The sequence below is a fragment of the Toxotes jaculatrix genome, chromosome 12, assembly GCF_017976425.1.
Source record: "Toxotes jaculatrix isolate fToxJac2 chromosome 12, fToxJac2.pri, whole genome shotgun sequence".
In the NCBI taxonomy this organism is placed as follows: Eukaryota; Metazoa; Chordata; class Actinopteri; family Toxotidae; genus Toxotes; species Toxotes jaculatrix.
The window spans coordinates 20,695,187-20,722,012 of NC_054405.1; the positions used below are offsets into that span (position 1 = coordinate 20,695,187).

A 26,826-nucleotide genomic window follows, 5' to 3' on the forward strand; every position below is an offset into this window, starting at 1 on the left:
GTCATTTACGGTGTTTTCTTGCTTCCTCTCACACCCTACATGACTGCTGATTACCAGTGCCACCCTTAACAACCTTCCCCTTCTACATGTGTGCTGTATGTTTAATGAGGAATAACTCCAACTGCAGAAGTCACATTTTGGGTGACGCGATTATTCATGGCCCCATTTCTGACAGCCAGCCACGCCAGTAAAGCGGTATTCGGTGTCCAGATCACCCCAGGATTCTGCTGACTACTCGGGATGTCAAACGTGTTTCCACAGGCTGAAATGTTGAATCAGGTCTCTGCCCATGGATCCGTGCTGACCTGGAACTCAACACCACAAACAGGACATCCGATGGTGTCAAGCAGACGGCAGCTGAGGAGTGTCCTGGCCGGTCTGATCACTCTGTCTGGCATTCCTGGGATAACACGGGAGTAACTCAGGGCTCCGAACGAAATTCCCGAAACTCTTGACGTGTCAGAGAGGTGAATGCGACTCACAAAGACAGGCACCTCAGATGGCTGATGTTTGTGCACTTTCACTGTAGGTTGTCAGGCTGACTGATGCCCGTCTGTTGTGTGTGTACTCTCACTCTTTGTCTCAGTCACTCAAGCAACAGTTACTCATACTGTGATGCAGTCACCTAAAAAGACCACTGAAACACTTGGATTCCCTGATCCATGAACTTAGATAACGTAACAGCAAGAGATTTCCAATGCTGTCACAATTTAAAATTCCCAAATATTTACTGCATCCAGCTTCTTAAATGTGAGGATTTGCAGCTGTTCTCTGTTTCCTGTCATTGTATACTGCATACCCTTTGGTTTCTGGCAGCTGATAAAACAAAATTAACTATTTTGTGACATCAGATTTTTGGTCACTTGCAGCGACCAGCATGATTTCTTTAAGAAAGGAAAGGAAGTAATGGGGAAGATAAGGAAATTTATTAAATCAGTCACGAACGAAGCTGCTCACTGAATGACCAGAGATGCTATGGAAAGCCTTTTTTCCTGGCAACACACACTCAGTTGCAAGTTGTGTGCATAAGTGTGTGGCATGACTGTGTGTTGTTAGTGTGTGTCAAGGGACTGAAAGAGATCCTTGTTTGGGTGAGTGGGTGGGTTTGGGTCGTGGAGAACATGTAGGTTCACTGTGTGTGTGTGTGTGTGTGTGTGTGTGTGAGTGAGAGAGAGATGGGGGAAGAGAGAGTCTGGCATATGGGGAGTGGGCAAACCGTCTCTCACATCTGGCTCGCCCTGTCAGAGGTCCAGCCTCACATGCAGAAGTTGTGTTGAAACATTTCTGCACCTTGGCCCTATAAACAGATGAGTCGGGCACCGGGGGGGACGAGGAGGGCAGAAATGCTGCATCGATTAAACCGCTATATCTTTAGCGGGTCCAAATCCTGCCAGTAGGACCTCATCCGCCTCCGCTGGTGCAGGAAGGTGACGCAGCGCCGAAGGAACTCGCAGCCTACCAGGTGAAGCGGTGACGACCATTGCGGCAGCCGGACGCAGCAGCCGGGGCGCACTGTCCCAGCCGGTGCTGCCCGCGTTGGAATAAAGACACAGATGAATAACGGGGGTTGACGGAGCGCTGGTTTTTAGGGAATATGCGCCCGGTTGCACCGCAATGACAACCCAGCGAAAGTCTGCCAAGCTACAGCTGCGGCGGTCGATCAGCGAGCAGCTCAGGGACTCCACGTCCAAGGCTTGGGATCTACTGTGGAGGAATGTCCGGGAGAGACGGCTGGCAGGTTAGAGACCAGTGGAAGCGAAACTTATATCAATGTCGGGAATACAGTTTATTCTCATTTTGATTGACATGAGTCTGTCAGACAGATCCAGTAGTCTACACACTGTTAACAGCAGCATGAGACGTGATCTGTTATCATAAGGCGCCGCAGAGGGTCGTAAAAATTAAACACAAATACACCTTGGTCTGAAAATTGATTACTGACCACACGAGTAGGCTGTTTGTCTCTCTCTTGTCACTGTTGGAGATCATAATTTCCCCCATTTTTTATTTACCACGACAAAGAAATACATAGCTTTTAGACAACTCTGCTGATTAATATTAGAAGGACATCGAAGACAAAAGTTTATCTTGGTCTGGGCTGCATAGCGGCATGCGCAGCGCGCTCCCTGATATTTTGGGAAGGTCATTGTCAAATTTAGTGCTCAAAACAGCACAGGCATGTACAATGGACAAGAGTCCAGGCAGGGTTTCAGATGCCAGCCGTTCAGCATTTGTTGTTCTAGTCCGGAGAATGGCTTCATTCGCTTATTGAATTGTCCAGAGGACGAAGGGGATTTAATAATTTTTGGGTTCCATATATATCTGCAGGGAGTCAAATATTCTTCTGTACGCGCCAATGCACCAAGTTTGGAGGGTCAGTCAGTTTGCTCTATATTTACTGTGGCCTGGATGCGCAGAGTTAGATGTCTGTCTCTCAGCTGTGCGTCAGAGAGGGAGGAGAGGGAGGAAAGTGAGGGAAGGCGAGGAGGGATAGAGAGAGAGAGAGAGGGAGAGATGCAGAGAGCTGCAGCTGTCTCCTCGGTTTAATATAATTACCGAAATACCCGCCTTAATGCAAATTAAGGGACGAACATTCCCACATTCAAAACGCCACAAACCACCGCGGGCCACGATATCGGCCAAAGCCACTGTGACTGTTCGACGTTTTCAAGTGCATAGCAGTGATAAATCACATGTGTGACCCGCGAAATGCTACTTAGACATTGTTATAGATCATTTTAAGTGCTGGGTGATGGATAATTACTAACTATGATGAATATTGCTTCAGTGGTGCTTTTCACACAGTGAATGAGAGAGGAATATCGGTCAAATGGAGCATCTGAGAACACCTGCTGCCCCAGTAATCCTCTTTCCCCTTATTTCTCACCCCTTTATCCCGTCCTCAAGCCAGATCCCCAAACCCCCTTAAACCCACAGCCCCTCCCCCACCACCCCCCCCCCCCCCCCCCCCCCCCCCCCCCACACTGCTTAACCCATCAAGCTCGCAAGGCACAGTTCACATCTGTCTGGATCAGATTTGGAGATGAGGGGATCCTTAAAATGTGCACATCTGGCCTTAACGTTATGCTGGTATCCAGCAGTAAATATTCCACTCTGTGAATTAGTCAAGGGAAAAATCCTATCAGGAGGTCCAAGTTTAGAGTGAGTCAAATATTTTTTTATTTTTGAAGCAGTTTAATATATATTTTTATTCATTTGACATTTCTGTTTTTGTTGTTTAAATGATGACCTTTTCAACAACAGAGGAAAAAAAACCTAGAAGTGAGCTGGAGTTTCCCCACAAAGCTAATTTGTTTTGTGCAACATCATAAAAATAAGCATAAAATAAAAGATATATGAACAACAGAAGTGAAGTCACAGATACAACAGTCACATTTGCAGCTTTAAATCATAATTGATTTGATATGTTAATGAGCAAATGGACAGACCAGATTCCTAAAGACAAGTGCTGAAACTGACTCAGTGGTGAAATTTATTCGATTGCATTCAAGCTTCCATTCACTCATCTGTATGTTTTTTGTTCGTGTGTGAAAAATGAGAGTTCATAATAGCACCTGGATTTAGTTGTAATCCCATAGATTTTTAGATTAGTGGTGGGGGTTGGATCTCCCTTTGCGTGTGGGATTTGTGGGTCTTAGTTGCTTTGGGTGTGAGTGTTGGTGTGTGTGTGTCTCTGTGTGTGGGTTTGTTTGAAAACAGAGATGCAGGTAAAGGAATTTACACAGATCTAAACCTTTACCTTGAATCATCTCTCTCCAGCAAATCATTTTTCTCTTTACATAGCTGTCAGTTTGCCACCACACCTGCCTGCAACTGTCTTTAACTACTGTACTGAAAATACTCGAGCGGCGAGTAAAACCCAGTGTTTACATAGTTGAATTATGGTCAGTGCAACAATTCAAAAAGGTCAATCTTCTCATATTCTCCAAATTAGTCCTATTTAAGAGGAGAGGACATACTTTAACATGTCAGTTTTATGATTAATTTCAAAGCTTCTTTTTTTTTTTTTTTTTAAACTCGCACAGCCTAAGATGCTCCAGCATGGGGTCGCCTTGACTTTAAGTCTGAGGCTAAAGATTAGACATTGGAAATAAGCTGACTGTGGAGCTCAGATTGGTTACATCAGTGTTATGTTTGTGTGAGTGGTATCACTAAACTAAATCTGCTGTATTGCAAAGGCTTTTAGTCTCATAACTGTAGCTGCTTTTTCAGTCTACACTTTAGTTTGGCTGTTTAGTTTCTGCCCTGTCTTGGCCAGCTGTAACCGAGACAGAGTTGTGGTTATTATATTACCGACTGCTCTTACTACAGCCCTGGCTTGTGCCAATCCACTTACACACATCTATTTCACTCACTATCACTTTACTGTGTCAGCCTGCTGTGCTCTGCACCAGTGGTAATGTTTGCTCAGTGCTCTGCATAGTGTTTTTATCTTATTTTCTTCGGTCGGTTTATCGAGGGTGATTTTCTTTTGCCTCAAGAGGGCAGTCTAATCAAATCAAATCAAAGTACAGATTTAATATTTCACAACTTCACTGACTTTTTTTGACTGAGCATAACCTGGGATCTGTGGTTGATGCGCATTTCTGGGATTTCAGACTGTTCATTCACACCTTTCTGACAGCGAATGACCTGCAGACTAAAAAGCTTCTCTGTAATGCTGCTCTACCGTGAGATCAGGTGTTCGTGTGTGACAGCTGACCTGAAATTGACTTTGCTCTGACCTACTTTTCACGTGCACCCCCATCCCGCTCTTACCCCCTGCCTATTCCCTCCCTAAAATGAATTAAAATGACCCCTTATATCCTTCTGGTCCTGGCAAATCACTATTCTGCCAAACTAGGTCAAAGTACGACTTGCCTCCTCCTCTCACTGCATTCCATACATTTATCCGCTAACTCGCTTACTGTATGGCAACATTCAGTCGCACATTTCAGACATTAGCATTGCTTGTTACAGCCGCTGTACAACATATTTTTGTTGGATCTATTGCTATCTGAGGCCCAAGCATGGGATGCGAGTGGTGTATGTGCTGGACTGGTTGTGTTAAACATCATGCGGTATGAACTTGATGGTGTGGAGTTAGAGAACATTTCTCAGTGGCATTACAATCCTGCTCAGCATTAGTAACAATAGCTTTGGTCCTACATACATTCCTCAGCGCAGTCTCACACACCCACACACTCTCCATTGTTCTGCCCTTTCCCTTTTCACACTGGGATGTGCCCGTTGGGATAGTGTTTTTCTTTAGGCCTATCCCCTCTCTGATCACGTCTCCCATCCCAGACATGCCCTTCTCACACACACACACATACACACACACGCACATTTGCTTAAGGCATGTACCAAACTGTGTCTTTGGCACTGCTTCAGGAAGCAGTGCAGTATTTCCTGAGATCTCACACCATTGGCTGCAGGTCATATGACCAAAGGAAAGACTTTGTGGAAGCAAGAGTTTGTGAGTCATCCTCCCATCTCAGCTGAGAAGTCAGCGTGTGTGTGCGCGCGGAAGGAGAACAAGTTCTGTCATCTGAGTCAGGTGGTGTGATGAAGCTTGTGTGTTTGTTTGACTGTGTTGAGCTGAAGGGAGGAGGCAGGCGGGTGGGGAGCTGATTCGGCTTCCAGCGAGGGCATGTTAGAGGCAGGAATTCACAAGGAGTGCTCACACAACAACTCATCAGGGTGAGAGGGAGGAAGGTTTGTAGGTTAGTAAGGATTAGATCTTGTCATCTTATGGAGGTTGTGGACAGCAGTATGACCGTTATGGATGGTGCAGGCTCAGCAGTAAATATGGACAGTGTGACTGCCTCAGCACACTGTGGAGGTGCAGACCTAGCAAATGCTGCAGAGAGTGGAGAGACGGTAAATAACAATCTGGACAGTGTGGACAATGCAAACGCAATAGGAACTGCCAAAGATGAAGATATTACTGGTACTGTGGTTACTGAAAGAATTAAACACCCTACAACTGCAGCCATCGCTGACAGCGTGGACAGCGCGGGGGACGATGCACAGAGTGCTGACACTGTGGGTACTGAGGATAGCTCGGACAGTGCTGATGTTACAGACAGCAGGAGTATGGAAGTTGATGACACTGTGGACAGTATGGATCAAAGTGCCAAGGACGACGGTAATGACTACGAGAGTGACAGTGACAGCACCAATGAGGGAACTTGTCTGGAGGCCATGACACCAGACGGACAGGACTACTACCTGAGGCTGGGCGATACCCCTCAACGGCGCTCTGCCCTGCGCCTCTCACGCATCATAGCCCGGCAGCAGCTGCTACGGAGGCTGGCACAAGGTAGAAAGAGAGAGAGAGAGTTATGGCAAAGTTATGATGTGTCCGTCAGTTATTGTTGGAATATCACTGTGATTAGATTTTACAATCTCTGTGACCCTAATATGACTTGATTGATTAGTGGGATGTTCTCTCAAGAAAAAAAAGGAGGAAATTATATAATCAACTGATGTAATTTGTTTTTCTGTTTTTACAAGAGGGAGATGGAACATGATTAGGTCTGACACTGCTATCACATTTTTAACCTTAATATTTACTTCTTATGAATTTCCCTTTAGTTTTCTTTTCTTCGGTGGATGAACTGAAGATTCTCCTTATCTCCTTGTCCATTCGGAGATAGAGAAGAGATATGGGTGCAGCCTAGAACAGTGTAAACGTTGATAAGGAAAAAAAAGGTGTGTCAGGCTTAAAGCATAGGAAAGAAGGAAGATTCTGATTGGAGCCTTTTGATGTGAGATTCTGTTGTCCTCATTGCGGATTTTTTTCAGTCTTTTACCCATTCCACAGATGTTTTCACAACACCAGGAATGAACAGACATGACTTTAAAAAGTAACTCATCTATCATCTGTTTCAACACGCTTTTTAAGTACATTTTAATGGAAATAGCTTACAAACTTTGCAGGTACTCTTCCTTCTCTCTGGTTTTACTCAGACATAAGGAGCATTTCCCCTCCAAAGATGTTTTTCATAAATCTGAAAGAAGTCATAACAAACCCTGAAGGACTGTAGTGTTATTGTTTTTGTCTATGTCTCCCCTACCAAACTTGTCCGGTTTTGTATTCCATGGTTACTTCCTCAACTTCCTGTCACATGACTCACGCTTCCCGGGGAGTAAACAGAACATCCCGGTGTTCGTGAAGTTGTCACAGCAGACGCCCTGAGCTGCTCCACTGGCAGCTGTTACTCCTCTGTACGCTGAGGTTTTTCAGGTGCGATGTTAGTACACATAAAACACACCAGGTAGTGTGTGTCTTTTAGGTGATGACTCTGGACTGATGAAGCAGCACGTCAACATGTCAAGTCAAGTAGTGTTTTCCCCCCCCCCCCTGCTTATAAATTTGAGCATGAGAGATATGACAGTTATAGCAGATGAGGAATGTAGATGGAGGAGCAAGTTTATGCCTGTGCTGGGTCTGAGTGATGGTGTGACTTATTTAACTTTCACTCCTTGACTCTTTTCTACACACCTACACATTTTTTCTCCTCTTCTTCTGCAATCATACTCTCTCACGTAGTCACTCACACACACACACACACACACACGCGCACATACTCCCCAGCTGCATACTTCTCAGCAGCTGGTAGACTGTCAGATAGACTAAAAAAGAGCTCAGTGACCTAACCTGCATCTGATTCTTCTTAAAAACAGTAGTTTTTGATTGATATCTTGTAGTACATGTAGTACCCCTCTCACCATTTAGATTTATATATGCACATGGTCTATGTACAGATGGGTGTCAAATTAAAGTAGCTATTGTTCATATATTTTTAATCACAATGGAACAAAGGACCATAGCAATTCACTGTGTGCTTCCTGCCCAACAAAATGATACATTCAACAACCAGCTAGTGAACAAAGTGAAGCATTAGTCAACTGAAAAGTCAAATAGTTCCCTCAAGAGTTGATGGAGACCAAAAAGAGAGCTAAAAGGATTGTGAGCATTGGACTTAGATTCAACAGCTGGCCAGAGACAAGTCAAAAAATTAATGCTTATGTTAGTCTGTTCCTGCTGGATGTGTATATAGGCAACAAACCACTACAAAGTTCACCATACACTCTCCAACTTAAGAATTGTCATTTTTAAAAACTCACAACTACAAACACTTTGTGTTATTTGTAGTTTATGACCAAGGGACTGACAACACAATATGTGCTTTGTTGTCCATTTTCTCTTTATATGCCATCATCATGCTGTACTGTTGCATGTACAAACGCTAATGCAAATCTACCCGTGGCTTTGGCCCTACTGTGGAAACACAAATCACAGTGTGCTGGAGGAACTTTTACCCATTGGAAAGTTCCTGGACGTTACGCTGTTGGAAAAAATAAAGTTCCTGGAACTTTTGGTGGAAATTAATCTATAGTTGCTGTGTCCCAAATCCATAATAAATACTAAATCTAAGCAGGTTTTCAGTGCATAGTCTGTTCACACAGGAAAAGTAGGAAAAACTATATAAGCTCAGCACATTCGCTAGAAAAACTAATTCTCAAGTGTGCTCTTGATGGTCACTGTTGTCCCACAATGCAAAGCAGAAAGGACATTGAGGAACTGCTCTCAGTTTCATATAATTAAAACAAATAAGCCATTACCATAGCAGGCATTTTGACTTTACGTCGCAGGAAGAGCACACGATACAAATTTCATTACCAATGCCCCACTAAGCCATGCCAGGGAGCCAACATGCACAGTGCCAAGACCCTGGAACCTGCTCACCTGTAAGTATACAAAGCTTCAGTGCTTCTTGCCATACATTCTCCAAAACCTCTTGTTGAAAAACAAACAAGAGACTTGTTTATCCTAAAGATATTTCCTTATTTTTCTTTTAATGGGAGCTGTTTTTTTGTGACTCTCACCGAATGTATTTGTCACAGTGAAACTTCTCTATCACTCACTGCCATACTCACCACTACTGCTGGTACTCTGCCAAACCACAAGGCTGTGCTGACTGCTGCTTCAAGCTAAGCACTAAACGTTTTCCATTCGGCCGACTTGAAATAAATGCTCAAGTCACTTAATGGCAAAAGAAATAAGATGTGGCACGTACAAACAGTTGAGCCCTTTCTGTAACCATAGCCTGAGGCCAGATTTTAATTTGCCAGAAATGTAAATGCAATGCCGTCACACATGGCTTTAACACCCTCTGCTGGAGAAAAAGTGGCATAATCAAACACACAATTTGATCACATCCAGTGTTTTCTCATCCTATTTTGCTGCTAACGTACAGCAGCCCTGCCAGGACCTGTCATATCATGTCCCGGGCAGTGCAGTCCTCAGTTAGTGATGTACAAGAGACCTTATGCATGAACATGTTCTGATTTCATGCCAGTGTTGGTTCTGTTTAACAGTACATTCCTAAGGACTCAACATCATCACAGATGAACCATGCAGGACAGGACAGTCATATTCCTCTTTAACGTCCCTCCCTTCCTTCCTCCCTCTCTCCCATCTCTCCTCCTCTGCCTTCTTCACTTTTTTTTTCTTTGTGACCTTTAAACATGAAGGACTAAGTACTTTAGCTTATGTGGGAATATGGCTGCTTTCCAGGCATCCTGTGTATGTGTGTGTGTATGTAGTCTTAAGGAAGGACTATGACCCCTGATTTCATGCCTATACTGTCTTTACAAACAAAAAGTTATGTCTTCTCTGTCTCTTATCTGTGCTGTGTATTATGTGTAGTGTTATATATATAAATATTATATAGGTAAAATTAGGTACATACTCTCTGGCTCTAATCTCTGTAACTGCTCATTATCCATTAGTGTACCTCAGTACAATTGTCCCATCTGAAGTCCCACTGACATGTTCAGTCCAGGGACTTCCTGTTGCTGTTCTTAGCTCTGGACACATGGGAAATTCAGAGCAGGAACTGATGTCATGCACAGCACTTCAGGGTCCTTGAGACCCAGTACTAGACAGACATAACACTGAGAAAAAGCTGTCAGAAAGTCAAGGTGACTGCTTTTAGATAAAAGGGAGAAAATGAAAGCCGGAGGAAAGACAGGCGAATGAACCCTTTCAGGAAAAAAAGGGCTGTTTGGGCATCGGGGTGCTTGTATTATGTGTATTATGTAACATAGCTGGCACCCTGTTACGTAAGGAATTACCTTTCAGCCCCTTTCTGTCATACACAGACGTCCGTAATCACACTCCAACACTCATGCAGACACACACACACACACACACACACACACACACACACACACACACACACACACACACACACACACACACACACACACACACACACATACACACACACACACACACACCATCTGTCTACCTCCCCTGCTTTGTTCTGGTGGCCTGCTGCCCGCTGTCATATATTCTACACAGCAGGAATGCAGCGACATGGAATAGACTGAGGCAAAAGCACGGTAGGCAGCTTGGATTAGCTCTGTCTGACTGTGCGCATTTGTGTGTTTTGTGGACCCCTAATAACATGTTTGTGTACTAATTAATCTCTTGATTAAATTCTGCACAGATGAATAGCAGTGCTTTGTTCCCACATTGACAGGAGCTTTGCCGCTTGGCACCTTTGTGCACAAACACAAAGAGGCATCTGCAATTACATATGCACAAACACTGTAATGAAGTACTCCACTTTGTGCCTCTTTTTTTTAAGGGTTATGACTTTGTAAGTAGTGATTACTTTTGAATGCAACACTAGAAAAGTCAGTGTAAATGCAATTTGTATGCATTTACAAGTATATGATACTTGATATGATTTAGTATTTTCAGACTGTGGCACAGGTGCTGCAAAACCAACAGTCTGCAGTTCGCTGAGTATACAGAAATAACCAGAACTGAGCAGCTGTGAAGATTCACAGCAGCATTACCCTGAATGTATTTTACCCCCTACAGAAGATCCCAAACTTAAGCTCTGGTTTTGCTGGAGGAGATTATGTATTTGTCTTAATTATTCAGCAGAAACAGTTTAGATTAGTGGACAATGGTTTTTGAAAAACTGCAAACAAGCTCATATGAAAATACTGTGATGGTGATTCTATAATTAATGACCTTGTTTCTCCTACCACACAAGTGGAGTAAACTGTGGATTTGTTGACAGTTTTCAGGATCTGTGTTCACTATAGTGAAGCATCGACTCCCACAACTATGTGTCTCATGTATTTCTGAAGGACAAAAACTGAGATCTGTGGCATAATCTGGAATAATAAGGAGTTTACTGGTTTATTTAAAAAGTTGATAATCTTGCAGATCTCACATTTTGTAAACAAGTGGCTGGTGTATATGTCTTCCTCCCTGCGGTTTTCTCACAGGATCTGTCCATCTCAGCTCCCCTCCCCACCCCAGCTGTCTGCCTGTCTCATCCTTTTTGCATTCTCTGACTCACTGGGGGCAACATCTGGACTGTGGTAAATGTCTGCGTTGTGGTATGTAATGTATGTGTGTGGTTACATACGCTGCATTCTCCCACACATTGAGCTGCTCTGCAGTGTTGTACATAGAAAGAGGACTAGGTCAGAGTCTCCTTGCTAGCCTGCCTGTAGGCTCAGCTGACATGTGAAGTTAGCGACCTCGGGGACTGGCTGATGCAAACGCCAGCTGAAATGAGCCATTTCCTCCATGGATGAGATGGAGCAACAGCAGCTCTGGTAATGACAAAGAAGATGTGGACTTCTGGTGGATCCAAGTGGAAGAAAGGATGAGGAGGTGCCAGTAAAAGAGGCAAAGGGGATGAATGGATTAAGGAAAATGTGTGAGGGAGTATTTTTCTTTTGAGGGAGTATTTTTGTTTAAAGACAGGAGAAGAGTGATTTAATTAAGCATGAAGACAAAGGAAAGGAAAGGAAATAAAGAGAAATGACCTCCAAGATGTAGAAAGAAAAGAACACAAGAATGAACAAAATGGAAAAGGCAAACTAAAACAAGAGTGAGGAGAAGAAAGGGGCCTAGTGCAGCGTAAAACAGAGAGAGCTATAAAAATAGAGAGATATTGTATGTGGATCCTAACAAAGCAGAAAGTGCGAGAGAGGAGGTTGAGGAGAAAATTAGAGGGAAGAGAAAACCTGCATGGGGCAGGCTTGAAGAGGGAGGCAGAGTTGTAAACACAAGGATTGGAAAGTCAGTGAGGAAGAAAGCAGAGAAAGTTGCAGCTTGACGGAAAGCTGGATAGTAGCGAATGGATGTGCGATGGGAAGGAGAGGAAACTTCAGTCTGAGCAAAGGAGAAAGAAATAGCAGCATGTCATCATCCGCACCATGAGGGCTTCAAGTAAGTTTTCAGTTCTCTGTTTTTCCTTAGCCTACGGACTCATGGGCTCACTGGAATTTCTCTGTCTCTCCGGTCTATTTTCAGAGTGTTACAAAAAAAAAAAAAATCCATGATCTACCCTCGTGTTGCTTCATATGTGATTTAGACAGAGGAGTTATGCTGAGAATGTTGGGAGAGGGATGTAATTGCTGGATTGCGGTGACAGGATCATTTCCTGTGACCGTTCTCATCTCTGATGGTGAAGACGGAGGCTTTTTATTGCCATGCTGAACTTTGTCCCCTGTGTTTCTGCGGTGCCTCTCATATTCACTGCCAGCACCTCTAAACCAATGAATGAGACAAGTGAGAGTGAATGAGTGGGGTTTTGAAAGAGGTATGAGATAAGAGCAGTGACTGTGGAATGATGCAGGAATAAATTTATTGTTTGTGTTTTTTTTTTTACGGGAGTGGTATTATTGCATTATATTTAAGAACTTTGTGTGAGAGTTGACCTGATAATGATGTTTCACCTTTTATTATTTATAATTTATGTAATTTGATCTCGCTTTGAGTTTTTAGAAGGTATCCTTGTACAAGCACCAATTTTTTTTTACCAGTTTTTTTTTTCTTACATATATGTGTATATGTGAGACTGGATGTCTTTGTGTATATATTACATATTTACACTGCTCTATTTTTTAAATCTCCAAACACTTTTTTAAGTTCATGATTGCTGGCTCTAAGATATGTCTTTATATGTCTTCTTCATGTGTCTTTGTCAGCACACAGCTCTGCAGAGTGGTTTAATCAGTGTCTGCTCATAAAGAAAACATGTATACACACACACACACACACACACACATTTGAGAGCTGCCAGTTTAGCAGTCTGAGCAATACATATGCTAGCGGAAAAAAGTAGTAAAGCAAATGCCTGTAAAACATCTCGTGATGCTGGCGGCAGCACCTAATGGGGTGTGGTGCCATGTGTAAGGCCTGTTAAATTTATGCACTAACTGCTGAAACCGGACTACTGGTCCATCTGCGTGGATATTGTTTGAAAGTACAGGATATTTAAAGTAAGACTGTGTAAACTGTTTCCTTTGTCTTCTCAAGATAATGTGCATCCCTTTCTGGCTCACTTCCAGCTTTTCCAATCTCATCATTCCAGTAAATTCCCAGTGGAATATTTAATTCTCAGAGATGTTCCTCCCCCGTATGCTAAAAATGCTGGGATAGGGATAACACACAAATACAATGTTCTGTTGTTCATCTCTGTCTCTGACTCTTAATTTATCTGTGTTTCACATATATTCTAGAGAGGAAATAATTAAAAATGATGTGATATTAGGTCCCTGACTCTTAACGGTTTTCATTTTTTGTTTTACAGGGTAGAGCCATAAATGCCCCAAAAAATCTGTGCCTAATCAACGTGCCTCTACTGCTTTATTTTTGCTTTACAGAGATTGAGGCTAAGGAGGCTTGTGATTGGCTTAGAGCGGCAGGATTTCCACAGTACGCTCAGCTGTATGAAGGTAACACACACACATACACACGAGTGGCCAAAGTCCAGCATTTACCCAGCTGCCTTGTTTCACACAAAGACTTGCCTCTTCAAATCGTTCCTTTTGTTCATTCCTGCCTCTGGTTTTCGCTCGCTCCGGCTCTCTCTCTCTCCGCCTTATTTTTTCCATCATCTCTGTTTCTATCTCTCTCTTTCTGCCATCCCTCCATTCTCGTATCCCCATCTTCTAGGCCGCTGCATTCTATTTCCAGGCCTCAGTTCCTGTCCAGAGGGAGGGGTCATGGGAAAGGCCTTGTTATCACTGCTGGGACTCTCTCAGCTTCTCATTCTCTCTTCTTTCTTCCACCTTCCTCCCTCTACCCTGTCCTCAACTTGCCCACCACTTCTCTCTCAGTCGTTTTCCTGTCAAAGCCTGCATTTACTTAGAATTTCTTTCTTCCTGTCTTTCTTGCTTTTCACCGTCTTCTTTCTTCCTTCCTTTCTTCCATCTTTCCCTCTTTCCACCTTTCTGGAAAAACCTACAGGCATTCATTCATGTGATGATCATCTGGCCTCATACAGTTGAGGCACAAACAGGAAATGGCCTCAGTAATCTAAGAAGTAGCTCTTAAAATGCAGCAGTCCTTCTTTAGCAGGACACACATATCCAAACACACACATGCACAGACATACACACACATTGCACTTCTCTGAGAAATGCTGTGAGCTCCAGTAATGTGGGGTTATGGATGCCGGCCTCTGGGACTCTGTGGCGGCTCCCTGGTGCACATGATGCCTGCAGTCTGCCACCACACACAGAGAATCACCAAAATAAAAGGCTTGAGTCATTTTGGCATTGGCATTGTGTGGAATCCAAGTTATTCTGGGGTCTGAAAATGGGAGTGTGTGCATGTGTGCCCTGTAAACTTGGAGATGACAGGTGTTAATTGTAGCAGCAGCAGTTGTGCTGTACTTCACAGACTTTATTAAGACAGAAAACTGCTACCTCTGGTCTCCTGTCAGTCATTAACAAACAAAAATTAATCTCTCTTTTTCTTCTTTCGCCCTGACTCTGTCTCACAGATTCCCAGTTTCCAATTGATATTTCCTCAGTGAAAAGGGACCATGACTTCCTGGACCGGGATCTGGTGGAGCCTCTGTGTCGGTAGGGACCCTTGCACAAACACAAGCTTATTCATTCTCTGCCTTTGTCCATTTCAGTGGACATTTAACACCAATAAAAATCACAGAATCCTTTTCTGGTCCACCCTGTTTCTGTACTCTGGCTTGTCCCTGCGGCCTGGTGTTAACCGCTAATCATTAGATGTCTGACCCCGACCCTTAACGAACTCCCCATCCCTGTCTGCCGCTCAGACACCCAGCCTTTGATCTGGTCACTTCCCCCACCCCACCGCCATGCTCTGATCTCCTACTCAAAGAGAAGAGACCCTCAGGGGGCAAAACAGGGGGGTTGAGGGTAACAGGGAAGGAGTGAGGGGATGCCAGTGTATTCTACCAGATGGCTTTGAGTGTGTGTTTTAAGTATCTCTGCACACCTCTATGATCTTTCTGTTTCACATCTCCTTTTCTCTTCTCATTGAAGTTGTCCCTGCTTGCACCAGCATACGCCCCTCCCCACCCTTATCTTTTCCTCTCTTTGCTGTTCACCACCACCTCTCCAATGTCTATGATAGAGGAGGGTGTGGTAATTATAGCAGTTATGATTTCTGACAGCTATATTGCAAGAGAACACACATCAGACACCCTGAGATCTGTCTCAGGAGCTGTTAAACACACTCATAATAAAATCTCCTTTGTTGGTGCGTTGCTCTTTAAATTTACATCACTTTTTTTCCACTGTTAAAATTCCATATTAAATACTTATGCTTGCCATAATATTTACTGTATGGAACATAAAATTCTAAATCTGTATGAATATATGTGCCGTCGAGAATTGTTTGTACCATCCTGCAGTAGAAATACAGGGTTTGGAGACAACAATGGCTCCCTCTGTGTATTTTCCAACTGGAATGTTTACTTTCAGCAAGAAAGTCAGTTGATATGACAGCTTGCTGCTTCCTATTGGTATTTTTCTAGTTTATATGTAGCAACAAGCAATCCCATGTCTGCATGAGACGACAGGGAGAGTAAACAGTGTGCAAATGAGGATTTCTTACTGTGCTATTAGAGGCTGAAATCTTTCAAATAACAGAGGTCACGAGCCCCAAAACATGTTTGTAATGATCCCATCTTGAAAGGAACCAGCACGCAGACACCACCCTCTTGTCCAGCTGCTGTTCACATCCCTTGAGTTGCAGAAAGGGGGAGACAGTGGGTGGGAAGGATGGGCGTAGACTGCACAGAGACTTTTTGGTAAGGAGGTTGCCCCCAGCACTCTGGAGTATGGAAGTGAAAGGGGGTGGGAATGGGTGACAGATGAAGGGAGGAGGGAGGGAAGTGGGGGAGGGGGAGGAGCCAGCTGTGTTTCAGTGGAGATGTACTCCTTGAGGGTGAGGATAAGTCCCAGTAGTGTGATGCCAGAGAAGGGGAGGGAGGAATATAAGGGGAGAAAAGGAAAGGATGGGAGGAGAAAGTTGGCGTGGGAGAAAGGGATAGACAGAGTCAGAAAAGAAGATCAAAGATGGAAATAAAGAGACATGTCTGAGAGTGAATGATCAGACACAGAAGGAAAGGAAGAAGGTGGCAGTGAAAAGTAAGATAAGGCAATGAAAGTGAGCAGTGCTGTGCAGAAGGAAACAAACACTGAGCAACAGACAAGCTACCAGCTCTATCATATTTGATTGACTGTGTGTGTGTGTGTGTGTGTGTGTGTGTGTGTGTGTGTGTGTGTGTGTGTGTGTGTGTGTGTGTGTGTGTGTGTGTGTGTGTGTGTGTGTGTGTGTGTGTGTGTGTGTGTGTGTGTTGCAGACGTCTAAATACTCTGAACAAGTGTGCCTCCATGAAACTGGATGTCAGTCACCCCAAGAAGAAAGTAAGTCAATGATTTTTGTACAGTAATTTTACCTTTGTTTTGTTTTGCCGATAATTGACAAGAAAATACACTAGTACTTAGCCAGCTGTCGTGAACAGTCACATTTTCAGTTAAATCTTTGTGGAGCATTTTTGTTCATTGCTTATTATACACGGTTAGAGTTCTGTGTGTTTAGCTGATTAGTACTTCGTCTTGCTAATGTACGTCTGCAAATGTGGTGAGAAATGTGGGTTCCTCGAAGGGGGTTCGCCATTTGATACCGTGTAGACTGTTTTCTCATGTAACTCTGGTGCATTTGCAGTTGATTTATGGCAGATGAGAATTCGGTTATTCTATTATTATAACTCGATCACTGAAGTGGCACTGAGTGACGGCTACACACTGACCCCAAACCTCAAATGTTATATAAATGGAAAATGTTTCAGTCCCAGTCTTATCTTTGTCAGGTCAAAATGTTTAAAATTGGTCTTCACGCCCATATAGATAATTACCAGTAGGAATGATGACAGGTGTGGTTAACCATCCAACCCGCCTGGGAATATTTCAAAACAATTAACTTTTCAACACGTACACAATGAAAACTCTATCAAAAATACAAAGCGATAGCTAAACAAAGCTATACCTAAAATACTGTGTATCTAAAATTACAAACTCTACATTTAATGGACTTTAATGGTTGTATTTCATATTCTTGGTTCAGACCTCTGGCTGTGAGACTTTGAAGAATAAAATTTGTTTTGATTTTACTTCACAAGTAGTGTTAAGGATAGAAAGTCAGATCTGTCCAATGTAAATGTAAATCTTAAATGGGCTAGAAGTGAGAGAAAAGCCATTTTAGATAGAAAACATCACAGTCTCTGTACCTAATACCTCCTTTATCCTTTCACAGGGTGATGACTCTGATGAAGATGACCCGTTGGCTATCAGCAAACGGTGGACGTTCGAGTGGAGTAGCCGACGTTGGTCTCGTCTGCAAGACTTCCTGTTGGACAGCACCAATGAAAGCAGCCCGACAGGTCAGGGGGGGGGTCTGCGCAGCACAGTGAGCAGTGAGAGCGTGCTGACAGACCTGAGCGAGCAGGAGATCACAGAAATCTCCTCGCTGCACAGTGAGGACTCCGCCTCCGCCATGCCTGACTCCATATCTATGGCTTCCCTTTCCGCTTCCTACCAACCACCCAGGGACCTTCCACACTACAACTCCCTGCCAATCAAGAGCAGCCGCCATGGGCAAGGAGGGCGGAGCAAAGCGAAAGAGTTTTTACGTCGAATGGAAATAATGCGCACTTGGGGGCCATCGACGAGGCGGAAAAGCTCAAGTCGCAGGCCACCACTGGTCATCAGTGGGCCAGTGTTACAGGGAGAGGAGCCTCAAGCACTGCAGATGCTCCAGTGTACTCCCATCAGCCAGTTAGAACACAGCCCTAAACACAACCACCAAACTGATGGCGACACTTCTGCTGTCACCCTTACCAATGATTGTAAAGACGAATCTATGGTGAGTGTGAGCCCCAGCAGTGAGACAGTGGCGCCCAGTGTGAAGGAGCCTGTGTGTACAAAACCCCGCACTGCCAGCAAGAGAAGCAGCATGTATCTGGAGGATATGGAGCTGCCTTCTCAGGGTAAGAGGACTGAGGGACAGAGCCAGTTTGGCAGAAACCAGTTTCACTCATATGAAAACCTCCTCATTCACATCCCCAAAGACCATAAACCAGGCACCTTTCCAAAAGCTCTATCCATAGAAAGCCTGGCGCCTTCCCCTGGTGACAGGAACAATGGCTCTCAGCCACAGGCCCAAACTTCTCCACCCAACAATGGCCTGGGTGAGGCCTGGTCTGGTAAACCTCTTTCCAAACCACCCTGTCCTGGTGCTCCACGGGGCAGCAGGGTGAGTGTTTATGACAACGTGCCGGGCTCCCACCTGTATGCCAGCACTGGAGACCTGCTGGACTTGGAGAAAGAGGACAACCTGTTCCCTCACCTGGATGACATCATCCAGCATGTCAGTGGTTTGCAACAAATTGTGGACCACTGGAGCCGCAGTGTGCTGCCCGAGGGTGAGACAGGGGAGGGGGAGGAGGAAGGGGAAGGCAGGACCACCCCCAGTGAAGGTGAGAGAGATGGAGTCTCCTTGAATGACACTGATTCAACAGGGACTAGTCGGGAGAGGCGGGACTCTGGAGTTGGGGCCTCGCTGACAAGACCACGGTGAGCAGCTGTTGATGCATTTTAAAGATAATTTAGGTTTATTATAACTTAGTCCTTGTTTTCAAAGTCTTGGCTCTCATTTTTATTGGTCACAAAAAAACTGTACTCACCAAAGTAATCACTGAAACATCACTGCAGCAAAGTATAACAAGGCAAGAACCAAGCTTTCAGACAGTAAGACTTAAATTGACCTTGTAGGGCCTTTACATTATCTGAATCACTCTGTGTCTCCTGTTCTTTATTAATTAATTTTCACCTCGTCTCAGTCTACGATGGCCCAGTTTCAGAACCTCTGATCATCTCAACCAGCCAGCATCCTCACTGCAGATCAGTAGCCAATCAGCAGGTCAGCTCAGCCTGCTGCAGAAGTTCTCTTTGCTCCGCCTCACCGCCATCATGGAGAAATACTCAATGTCTAATAAGCATGGATGGACATGGTGGGTAAACACACTGCCATACACCCACATAAAAGTTCTTCAGTGCCTGACATTGATTGTCCTTGTCCAATTAACACCTTCACACATTAAAAAAACAAAACAAAAAAGAAAACACAACATCTGCTTTATCTACTATGAACTTGCATGTTATCCTTGTGTTGACGTCCAGTCCTGTTCATTTTTATTATCCCCAAGAGGGACGTTCTGTTGACCAGCATCTACATGATGTGTGAGATAATGAAAGCACAGACCACTCTTTCTCCCACGCACTTCCCTAATTGTTTTCTGTCTGTCGCTCCCAGGTCTGTGCCCAAGTTTATGAAGCGCATCAAGGTGCCAGACTACAAAGAGAAGAGTGTGTTTGGCGTTCCCCTCATCGTCCATGTCCAGCGTTGTGGTTTTCCGCTCCCTCTGTGTTTACAGCAGGCCCTCAGCCACCTCAGGACACACTGTCTGGACCAGGTTAGTAAACAGGTTTTACAAGACAGGATTAGAGTCTGTGCATTTTCTCCTCATAGTCCTTACATTGGTTATTTACATTTCAGATGTGGGACAGGTGACATAGACTTGTCTCTTATTTTATTTATTTATTTATTTTTGCCATCTCTCCCCACCGGCCTTTCCTCCATCTTGGTCATTTTTCCCTCAGGTGGGATTGTTCCGCAAATCCGGCGTGAAGTCTCGTATTCAGGCTTTGAGGCAGCAGTGTGAGCTGTCCCCTGACTCTGTGAGCTACGAGGACCAGTCAGCTTACGATGTGGCCGACATGGTTAAACAGTTCTTCAGAGACTTGCCTGAGCCTCTCCTAACAAGCAAGCTGGGGGAAACCTTCTTGCATATTTACCAGTGTAAGTCGCCCCGGAGCTATGAATCCTGTGACATGTTGTCACGGTGTGCATGAAACAGCGAAACTGTCACAGCTCAAGTCATCTGCCTCAGCCTCAGCTTCTCCCTAGGTACTTTGGCCAAGGAGATAATTTGTATGTGGACTGATGTTAAGCTCACAAGTTGGAATTTCAAGCAGCGTACATTGCATGTACAGACAGTAAACAACAGTCATAAGTTTTAGTAAAAGGTAATAAGTTTTAATACGTTTTAATGGTTGATTTACAGCAATTGCTTGATTTTTGATTCTTTTATTTTCCTTTAAAGCAGTATTGGGTGGCCAAATGGTTGCATGACCTGTGTTGCATGCCGTACCCCCGCCCCACCTTTGTTTCTTGTCTCTCTCTAGACTGTCCACTATCAGATAATAGCAAAATGATAAAATAATGATTTTTAAATATATATTGGTTGTTGGGAACTGTGACCTGAGAACTGTTCTTTGATCATTTCCTTTTGTCTTTAGATGTCCCAAAGGAGCAGAGGTTGCAGGCTGTCAGAGCGGCCATTTTGTTGATGCCAGATGAAAACAGGGAAGTTCTGCAGACGTTGCTCTACTTCCTGCGTGATGTCACTTCCCTGGTGGAGGAGAACCAGATGACACCGATGAACCTGGCTGTTTGTCTGGGACCTTCGCTCTTCCACCTCAGCATACTGAAGAACGAGACGCTGTCACCAAGGTGCACATTTGAACTGATGAAGGCACCAATGCTTACATAGAATGACTCAGTCTGTTTTGTGGGGTTTCACAGATGAAGAATTGGGATTTCTTTAAACTGCTGCTCAAATTCTGTATAATTTCTGTTCCTCTAGGTCAATCCAGAGGAAGTACACCACAGGTCGCCCCGATCAGAAAGACCTGAGTGAGAACCTGGCCGCCACTCAGGGCCTGGCACATATGATCACTGAGTGCCAGCATCTGTTTCAGGTAAGGATTTACGACTTACAGCAGTTTGTTTGTTTGTTTCCATGATGGCAAAAACATGATAAATGACAGACAGAAGTTATACAGTTCTTTGCTTTGACTAAGAGATAATGCAGGACCATGTCTTTATATGTGAAATTAAATGACAAAAATAACTTACAACATGAACATGAAGTAACAGTTTCCCCTGCTGAGTTGTTATTGTCGAATGACACTGTATAATTGTGTTTGAGCTCATTTCTAAAACTGTATATCATCATTACCTTGAGACTATCAGCGTGTACTGCTGTTGTCAGTGAAAACCTCTTTAGAGAATAAGAAAAACAGGCTTGATTACCATGTGTTTTTGACTTTAATGTGGTTTGAGGAGTTTTCATACAAGCAAGAATGGCTCTGTCTTCTTAACCCACAGAGGATACTGTACTGTACAGTTGCTGAGGATACTTCCAAAACATGACTAGTGTTGGAGTTTAAAGGTTTTTGTAGTATGCAAAATGGGAAATGAACGACCCAGTCAAACTGCACTTTGTTTTATTTGTCAAAGTGTATTTTCTGCTTCAGAACCGATTACTTAGACCCGAGTATTTAGGCCTGAGCTGATGTGATGTGATATGATGCACGTCCTCCGGCTGTTCCCCAGATCCCAGAGGAGATGGTGACCCAGTCTCGTAACTCTTACATGGAGGCTGAGCTGATGGTGCCCCCGCTGGACGAGCTGTGCAAGGCTCATGAGGAGGAAGTGGATGAGGACGAGGAAGAGGAGGATGAGGAAGGATCCTATCATGCACACCTAGAAAGCCTGGTCCAGAACTTGCTTAAAGAAGCCAAAGATAAGAGCAAAGGCTGGGTGTCTCGTTCAACTACTGACCATACAGAACTGGCATTTAAAAAGGTATGTGGCCACTGAAATTATATTGCCCCCCGGGGACAAATAAAGTTCTCTGAATCTGAAATCTGAACTACTGGAAAATCATGGGATTTTGAGAGGGGCAGGAAAGAAAGACACTTCTGTCTTTCTTTCTGTTCCAGAAAGATACTTCTGTCTTTCCTTCCCAGGAGGGAAAACATGAAATATCAGCATCTATATAAATGTATCACACTGGAACAAAATTATTACACTACTTGTTTAACTCTGTACTTTGCATTTATGGACATTGTCAGTTCTCCACAGGAAATATATCTCAAGTGGAAACTGCACTGTTTAACTCTATAGAGGTTTAGTGAACCAAAAGAAATGAAATTAAAGGAACATTTTCATACACATTTTTGTCCGCCCACATACACATTCAAATTATACTTGATGAGACAAAGTACAGTATATCAGTACACTTTTGTAGACACCATGACGATAAATCACTCACTATGTGTTTGTTTGTAAGGTAGGGGATGGTAATCCTCTCAGGCAGTGGCGAGTGTGTGTGGAGGTCTCCGCAACTCCCAATGAGGTGCTGCAGCGGCTGCTGAAAGAGCGCCCTCTGTGGCAGACTGAACTACAGCAGGAGAAGGTTCTGGAGACGCTGGATAAGCAGACAGATGTGTACCAGTACTCCTGCTGCAACATGGCACCTCAGCCCAGCTGTGACTATGTGGTACTAAGGTCAGGATGAGAGAATTTAGTCATTAACTGGAGAATTATTCATTATTAAGCAGTTGATAGTATTTCAGGTGAGCAATCACAATGTCAGTACCAACTGATACATGAAAAGAATGAGCAGCTATAATTACTTGCATTTAAAGACTGTTCAAAACAACCTGCTCAAATATTCCCTAAAATATGGGAACAATTCTACAACATCATACTGTATAAGAAAAGCAGCTGCAACTATTATTCTTTTAACTATGAGTTGACTGAAAGGAAATGAATTTACAACTATTTAAGGAATAAAACACACACACACCGAGCATCTTCCAGGATCTCAAATATGAGAATTTGCTGCTTTTTTTTTCTTGATGTAACAATAGTAAATTATAGACCAAAAAATTATTGATTAATCAAGAAAATAATTATTAGTTGCAGTCCTAATAAAAAGGTTACCAAACAATATATCACATTTCTACATTAAATGTGTGACTAAACTCAGAGTTCTTCTCTTTTTTTTTTTTGTTTCTCCACCCCCTCAGATCATGGCGCACAGACCTGTGCAAAGGCTCATGTGCGTTGGTGTGTGTGTCTGTCGAACATGATGACAGCCCACGCATGGGAGCGGTGAGGGGGGTTGTGTTGGAGTCACAGTATCTCCTTGAGCCCTGTGGGACGGGGAGGACCAGGCTCACACATATCTCCAGAGTGGACCTCAGGTGTGGGCGGACTTCAAGTGGTCGTTGTGAAGGTTTTAATCAACACAGCAATCATTAATGTGCATTATGTGCTATTCTTGTTACAGGGGAAGATCTCCAGAATGGTACAACAAGGCTTTTGGTCACCTGTGTGTTAATGAAGCCCAGAGGATCCGCTCCTCTTTTCACCCTCTAGATCAGACGAGCACTGAGGCCAAGATCTGAACCCCAGAAATCAAGCTTTATCTTGGGTCACACTGCCAGAGTAACTGGGTCTGAGTACCAGTGGCCCAGAATGGGAATCATCCAGGCAGTGGACTTTGGTGTCTTTTCATGCTGCTGAGCTACACTGAGCTTTACTGTACCATACTGTACTGAGTTACAGTCATTCACACAGAGAAGAGTATTTTTTTTGTCATGTATTCCAGTAATTCTGCATAGACATCTTTAAACAACATATCTCTACTTATGTTCCAAGCCATGTTTTGTACCATAGCACAAAAGCTGTTTTCGAAATATGAAACCGTTAATTTGATTTTCTTTGACTAGCCACTGATGTTTCACATAATTGGCTCTTTACCATGTGCATTCATGGAAGGACAAGGCTGTGTGGACACTGTGTATTTTCATTGTTTCATTGCTGTGGGCCATTTTTCAAAATCCTCCTCTATAAATACATAAATCTTAAAAAAAAAAAAAAACATGACCCAGTGAAAACAGCCAGCATCGGCAGGCTTGATCATGAGATGGTTGCCATAGTGTAAGGGTTAATATTTAATCTGCAACACTTTAATTTGATATCACATTAATTCTTACTGTGATAGATTACCTAACTGAAGCTTACATACAGCTATAACTGATTTTGTAGTATGTGTGATCAAAGTTGGCGTGAAAGTTACTCATACAAGTAGAATACCTATAAATCTATCTCAACTCCATTTCTTTTAAGTGCCATATGGCCTGTCTGGAATATACATGACAATATAGATTTGAATGAAAGTGTTCATAATAATTTCTCCTCTCATATTGAATTAACAGTCACACAAACAACATTGACAATATTTGACAATTACATATTATCCACAATTATTAACCGATTAATCTATTAATAAACTAACCCAAACTGGACCTTCATGACCTACATCGGCTTTTTTACCCCTTCTACATCTACAAAGCTGTTAACTCACACATATATATCCACATTTATAAAATGCACTTAGTTATCATGGAGCCCTCTACAGATACTGTAAAGATCCAAAAACTTGAGCTGTCCATGGGAATGACCAAGACCAGTACAATATGGGTACACGACAGCACTACATTGTGAAAAGTGCACTAGTTTCAGGAAAAACAAGTACACGAGGGATCTGGATCACAGGAAGATGAAACAGACATTGGGTCCATACATGTGCTTTAACCCTGTTATGGATACATTGTGTTGGATATCACTGTTGATTAAGTTCTCTGTCACTATTTTCAGTGTTAATTTTATCTAAATGAAATGTTATTTTAAAGTTATTATTGTCATTATATCTCTGTATGTGGTATTATTGTTGCTTTTTTTTTTTTTTTTTTTTGCTGTCATGTTATACAATGTCTAAGACATGAGACCATTTCACTGCTTCTGGGAAGCATGTTTGAAATTTTGCATGTGTGGGTGGGTGTGTGCATGGATGTACCTGTGTATCTGCATTTTAGATATACGTACAACCTGTATTCTAAACACATAAATATATGACGCTTTCTGTGCCAGCAGATCAAACTTCATAGCTTTTCAGGGTCTTCCTAACATACTGATATGCTGAAATGTGAACTTTCCACAGCATCCTACTAAAGCAATAGCAGACTAAAGCTTGCTCTGCCATGGCACTGCCTTGGCTTTTTGCGTTTTGCCTGTAGGCAGCGTTGCTATGATACAGTATCTCTACAGTGCCACCAAAATCCTGTGTGGATGATGTTTGCTGGAGAACAGTGTGGTGTGTATGTGTGTGCGTGTGTGTGTGTGTAAATATGTATGTATGAGGAAGACAAAAAGACAGACAAAAGAGCGAGTGAGTGACTTTGACATGAGCCCTCGGCTGTGTGTGGAGAGGCTCCAAATCGAGCTGAGTAGCTGATCTGTGCTTGGTTATTTCTGACAGTGACAGAAAATAGAACCATTGTTTCTTAAACAAGAGAATTAAAAAAAAAACTGAAGAATTTAAAAAATGAAAACATTGTGTTCTTTTTGTGGAAACGCTGACGTTAAACTATTTTAATATCACAGGACATGCTAATAAGAGAATCACAGCAAATACTGGGAATCACAAATAATAGTTTCCTTTGTCCTGTGCTCTTTTGTCCATTGAGCGGTGCTGTTGCCCTGCTGGAATCTGAAGGTCATGAATGAATGCAGGAAGTATGCCATGGAAAATATTTTTAGACAACTGAGTGAATGAAGAGTCATCAAAGCATCAGGGGGTTCTCCCTAAGGACGTTTTCACTGTTCTCTGTCTGTGTCCTTTCGGTGAATGGATGGGGAAATAAACCACCACAGCACGGATCAATACTCAATCACATTTACCTACTTAGCCGTGTTAGATGAGGACTCTCGCAGAGGACGATGAAGGTGTTTGAATACAGACGCTGCACACTCCAGCCTCCCTGTAGGCCCGTGTGTCTGTTAGTTTGGTAACAACACAGAAATTAGTGAAACATTGCTTTAACTTCTACCTCATTTAACACGTCAGTGATTTTATCTAGAAAGTAGGGCGCACTGTGACAGCTCTTGAATGTCAATGATCCTCTGCACTGTGGGAGTACTTTAGCTCCACTTCTCCATGGGCTCAGACAAATGAGGAACACCGTGTTGCAAATTACACTTTGAAAAAAAAAAAAAAGGATTAATGACGAGGTGAATCAAGCATTGATTTCCCCCACTGGATCCACTTTATTGCAGAGAGGTTGAATGTTTTTTTTTTTCATCAAGCCACAGCCACAGCAGAAAGGACATGTTGACAGTGAAGAGATGAACCATACCAAAGAAGGTGTATTTTTGAAATGACAGGGCAGGCTTTCAGTATGTTCAGATAAAATGCTGAGGGATTTAGAAGATCATCAATGTTCTTTCTAGCTTGGTGACCCTGCAAAAGAATTTGAGAGTGACCTCTTCTGGATAAAACAGGAAGTGCATGCCCCGTTGCTACCCCTGCCCAGATCTCTTTATAACACAATGTTAAATTGTTGACTTAAAATAAATGAAACCGCGGCCAGCCTGCATAATAATTGACTCATCAGGGGGTTGAAGAGATCAAGCCATACTGGATCACTGTCATGTATACTGACAACAAAAGTGCACATGCTGCTAAC

General features: G+C 43.2%; 1 protein-coding gene across 3 annotated transcripts; it reads left to right on the top strand.

Annotated features, from left to right (window-relative positions):
- Nucleotides 1-1,262: 1,262 nt before the first annotated feature.
- Nucleotides 1,263-25,664, top strand: stard13a (StAR-related lipid transfer (START) domain containing 13a). 3 transcript variants are annotated; one of them, XM_041051473.1, is made up of 14 exons: nt 1,263-1,738; nt 13,717-13,788; nt 14,841-14,922; nt 16,686-16,749; nt 17,639-18,957; nt 19,224-19,394; nt 19,697-19,856; nt 20,044-20,242; nt 20,743-20,956; nt 21,090-21,204; nt 21,842-22,093; nt 22,581-22,798; nt 23,323-23,499; nt 23,586-25,664. In XM_041051473.1, the coding sequence occupies exons 1-14, from the start codon at nt 1,615-1,617 to the stop codon at nt 23,701-23,703; spliced, it is 3,285 nt and encodes a 1,094-aa protein (XP_040907407.1). In that variant the 5' UTR covers nt 1,263-1,614; the 3' UTR covers nt 23,704-25,664. The 3 variants fall into 3 exon arrangements, with proteins under 3 accessions (XP_040907407.1, XP_040907406.1, XP_040907408.1); XM_041051472.1 differs by lacking the exon at nt 1,263-1,738 and adding an exon at nt 5,534-6,325; XM_041051474.1 differs by lacking the exon at nt 1,263-1,738 and adding an exon at nt 11,460-12,277.
- Nucleotides 25,665-26,826: the final 1,162 nt, after the last annotated feature.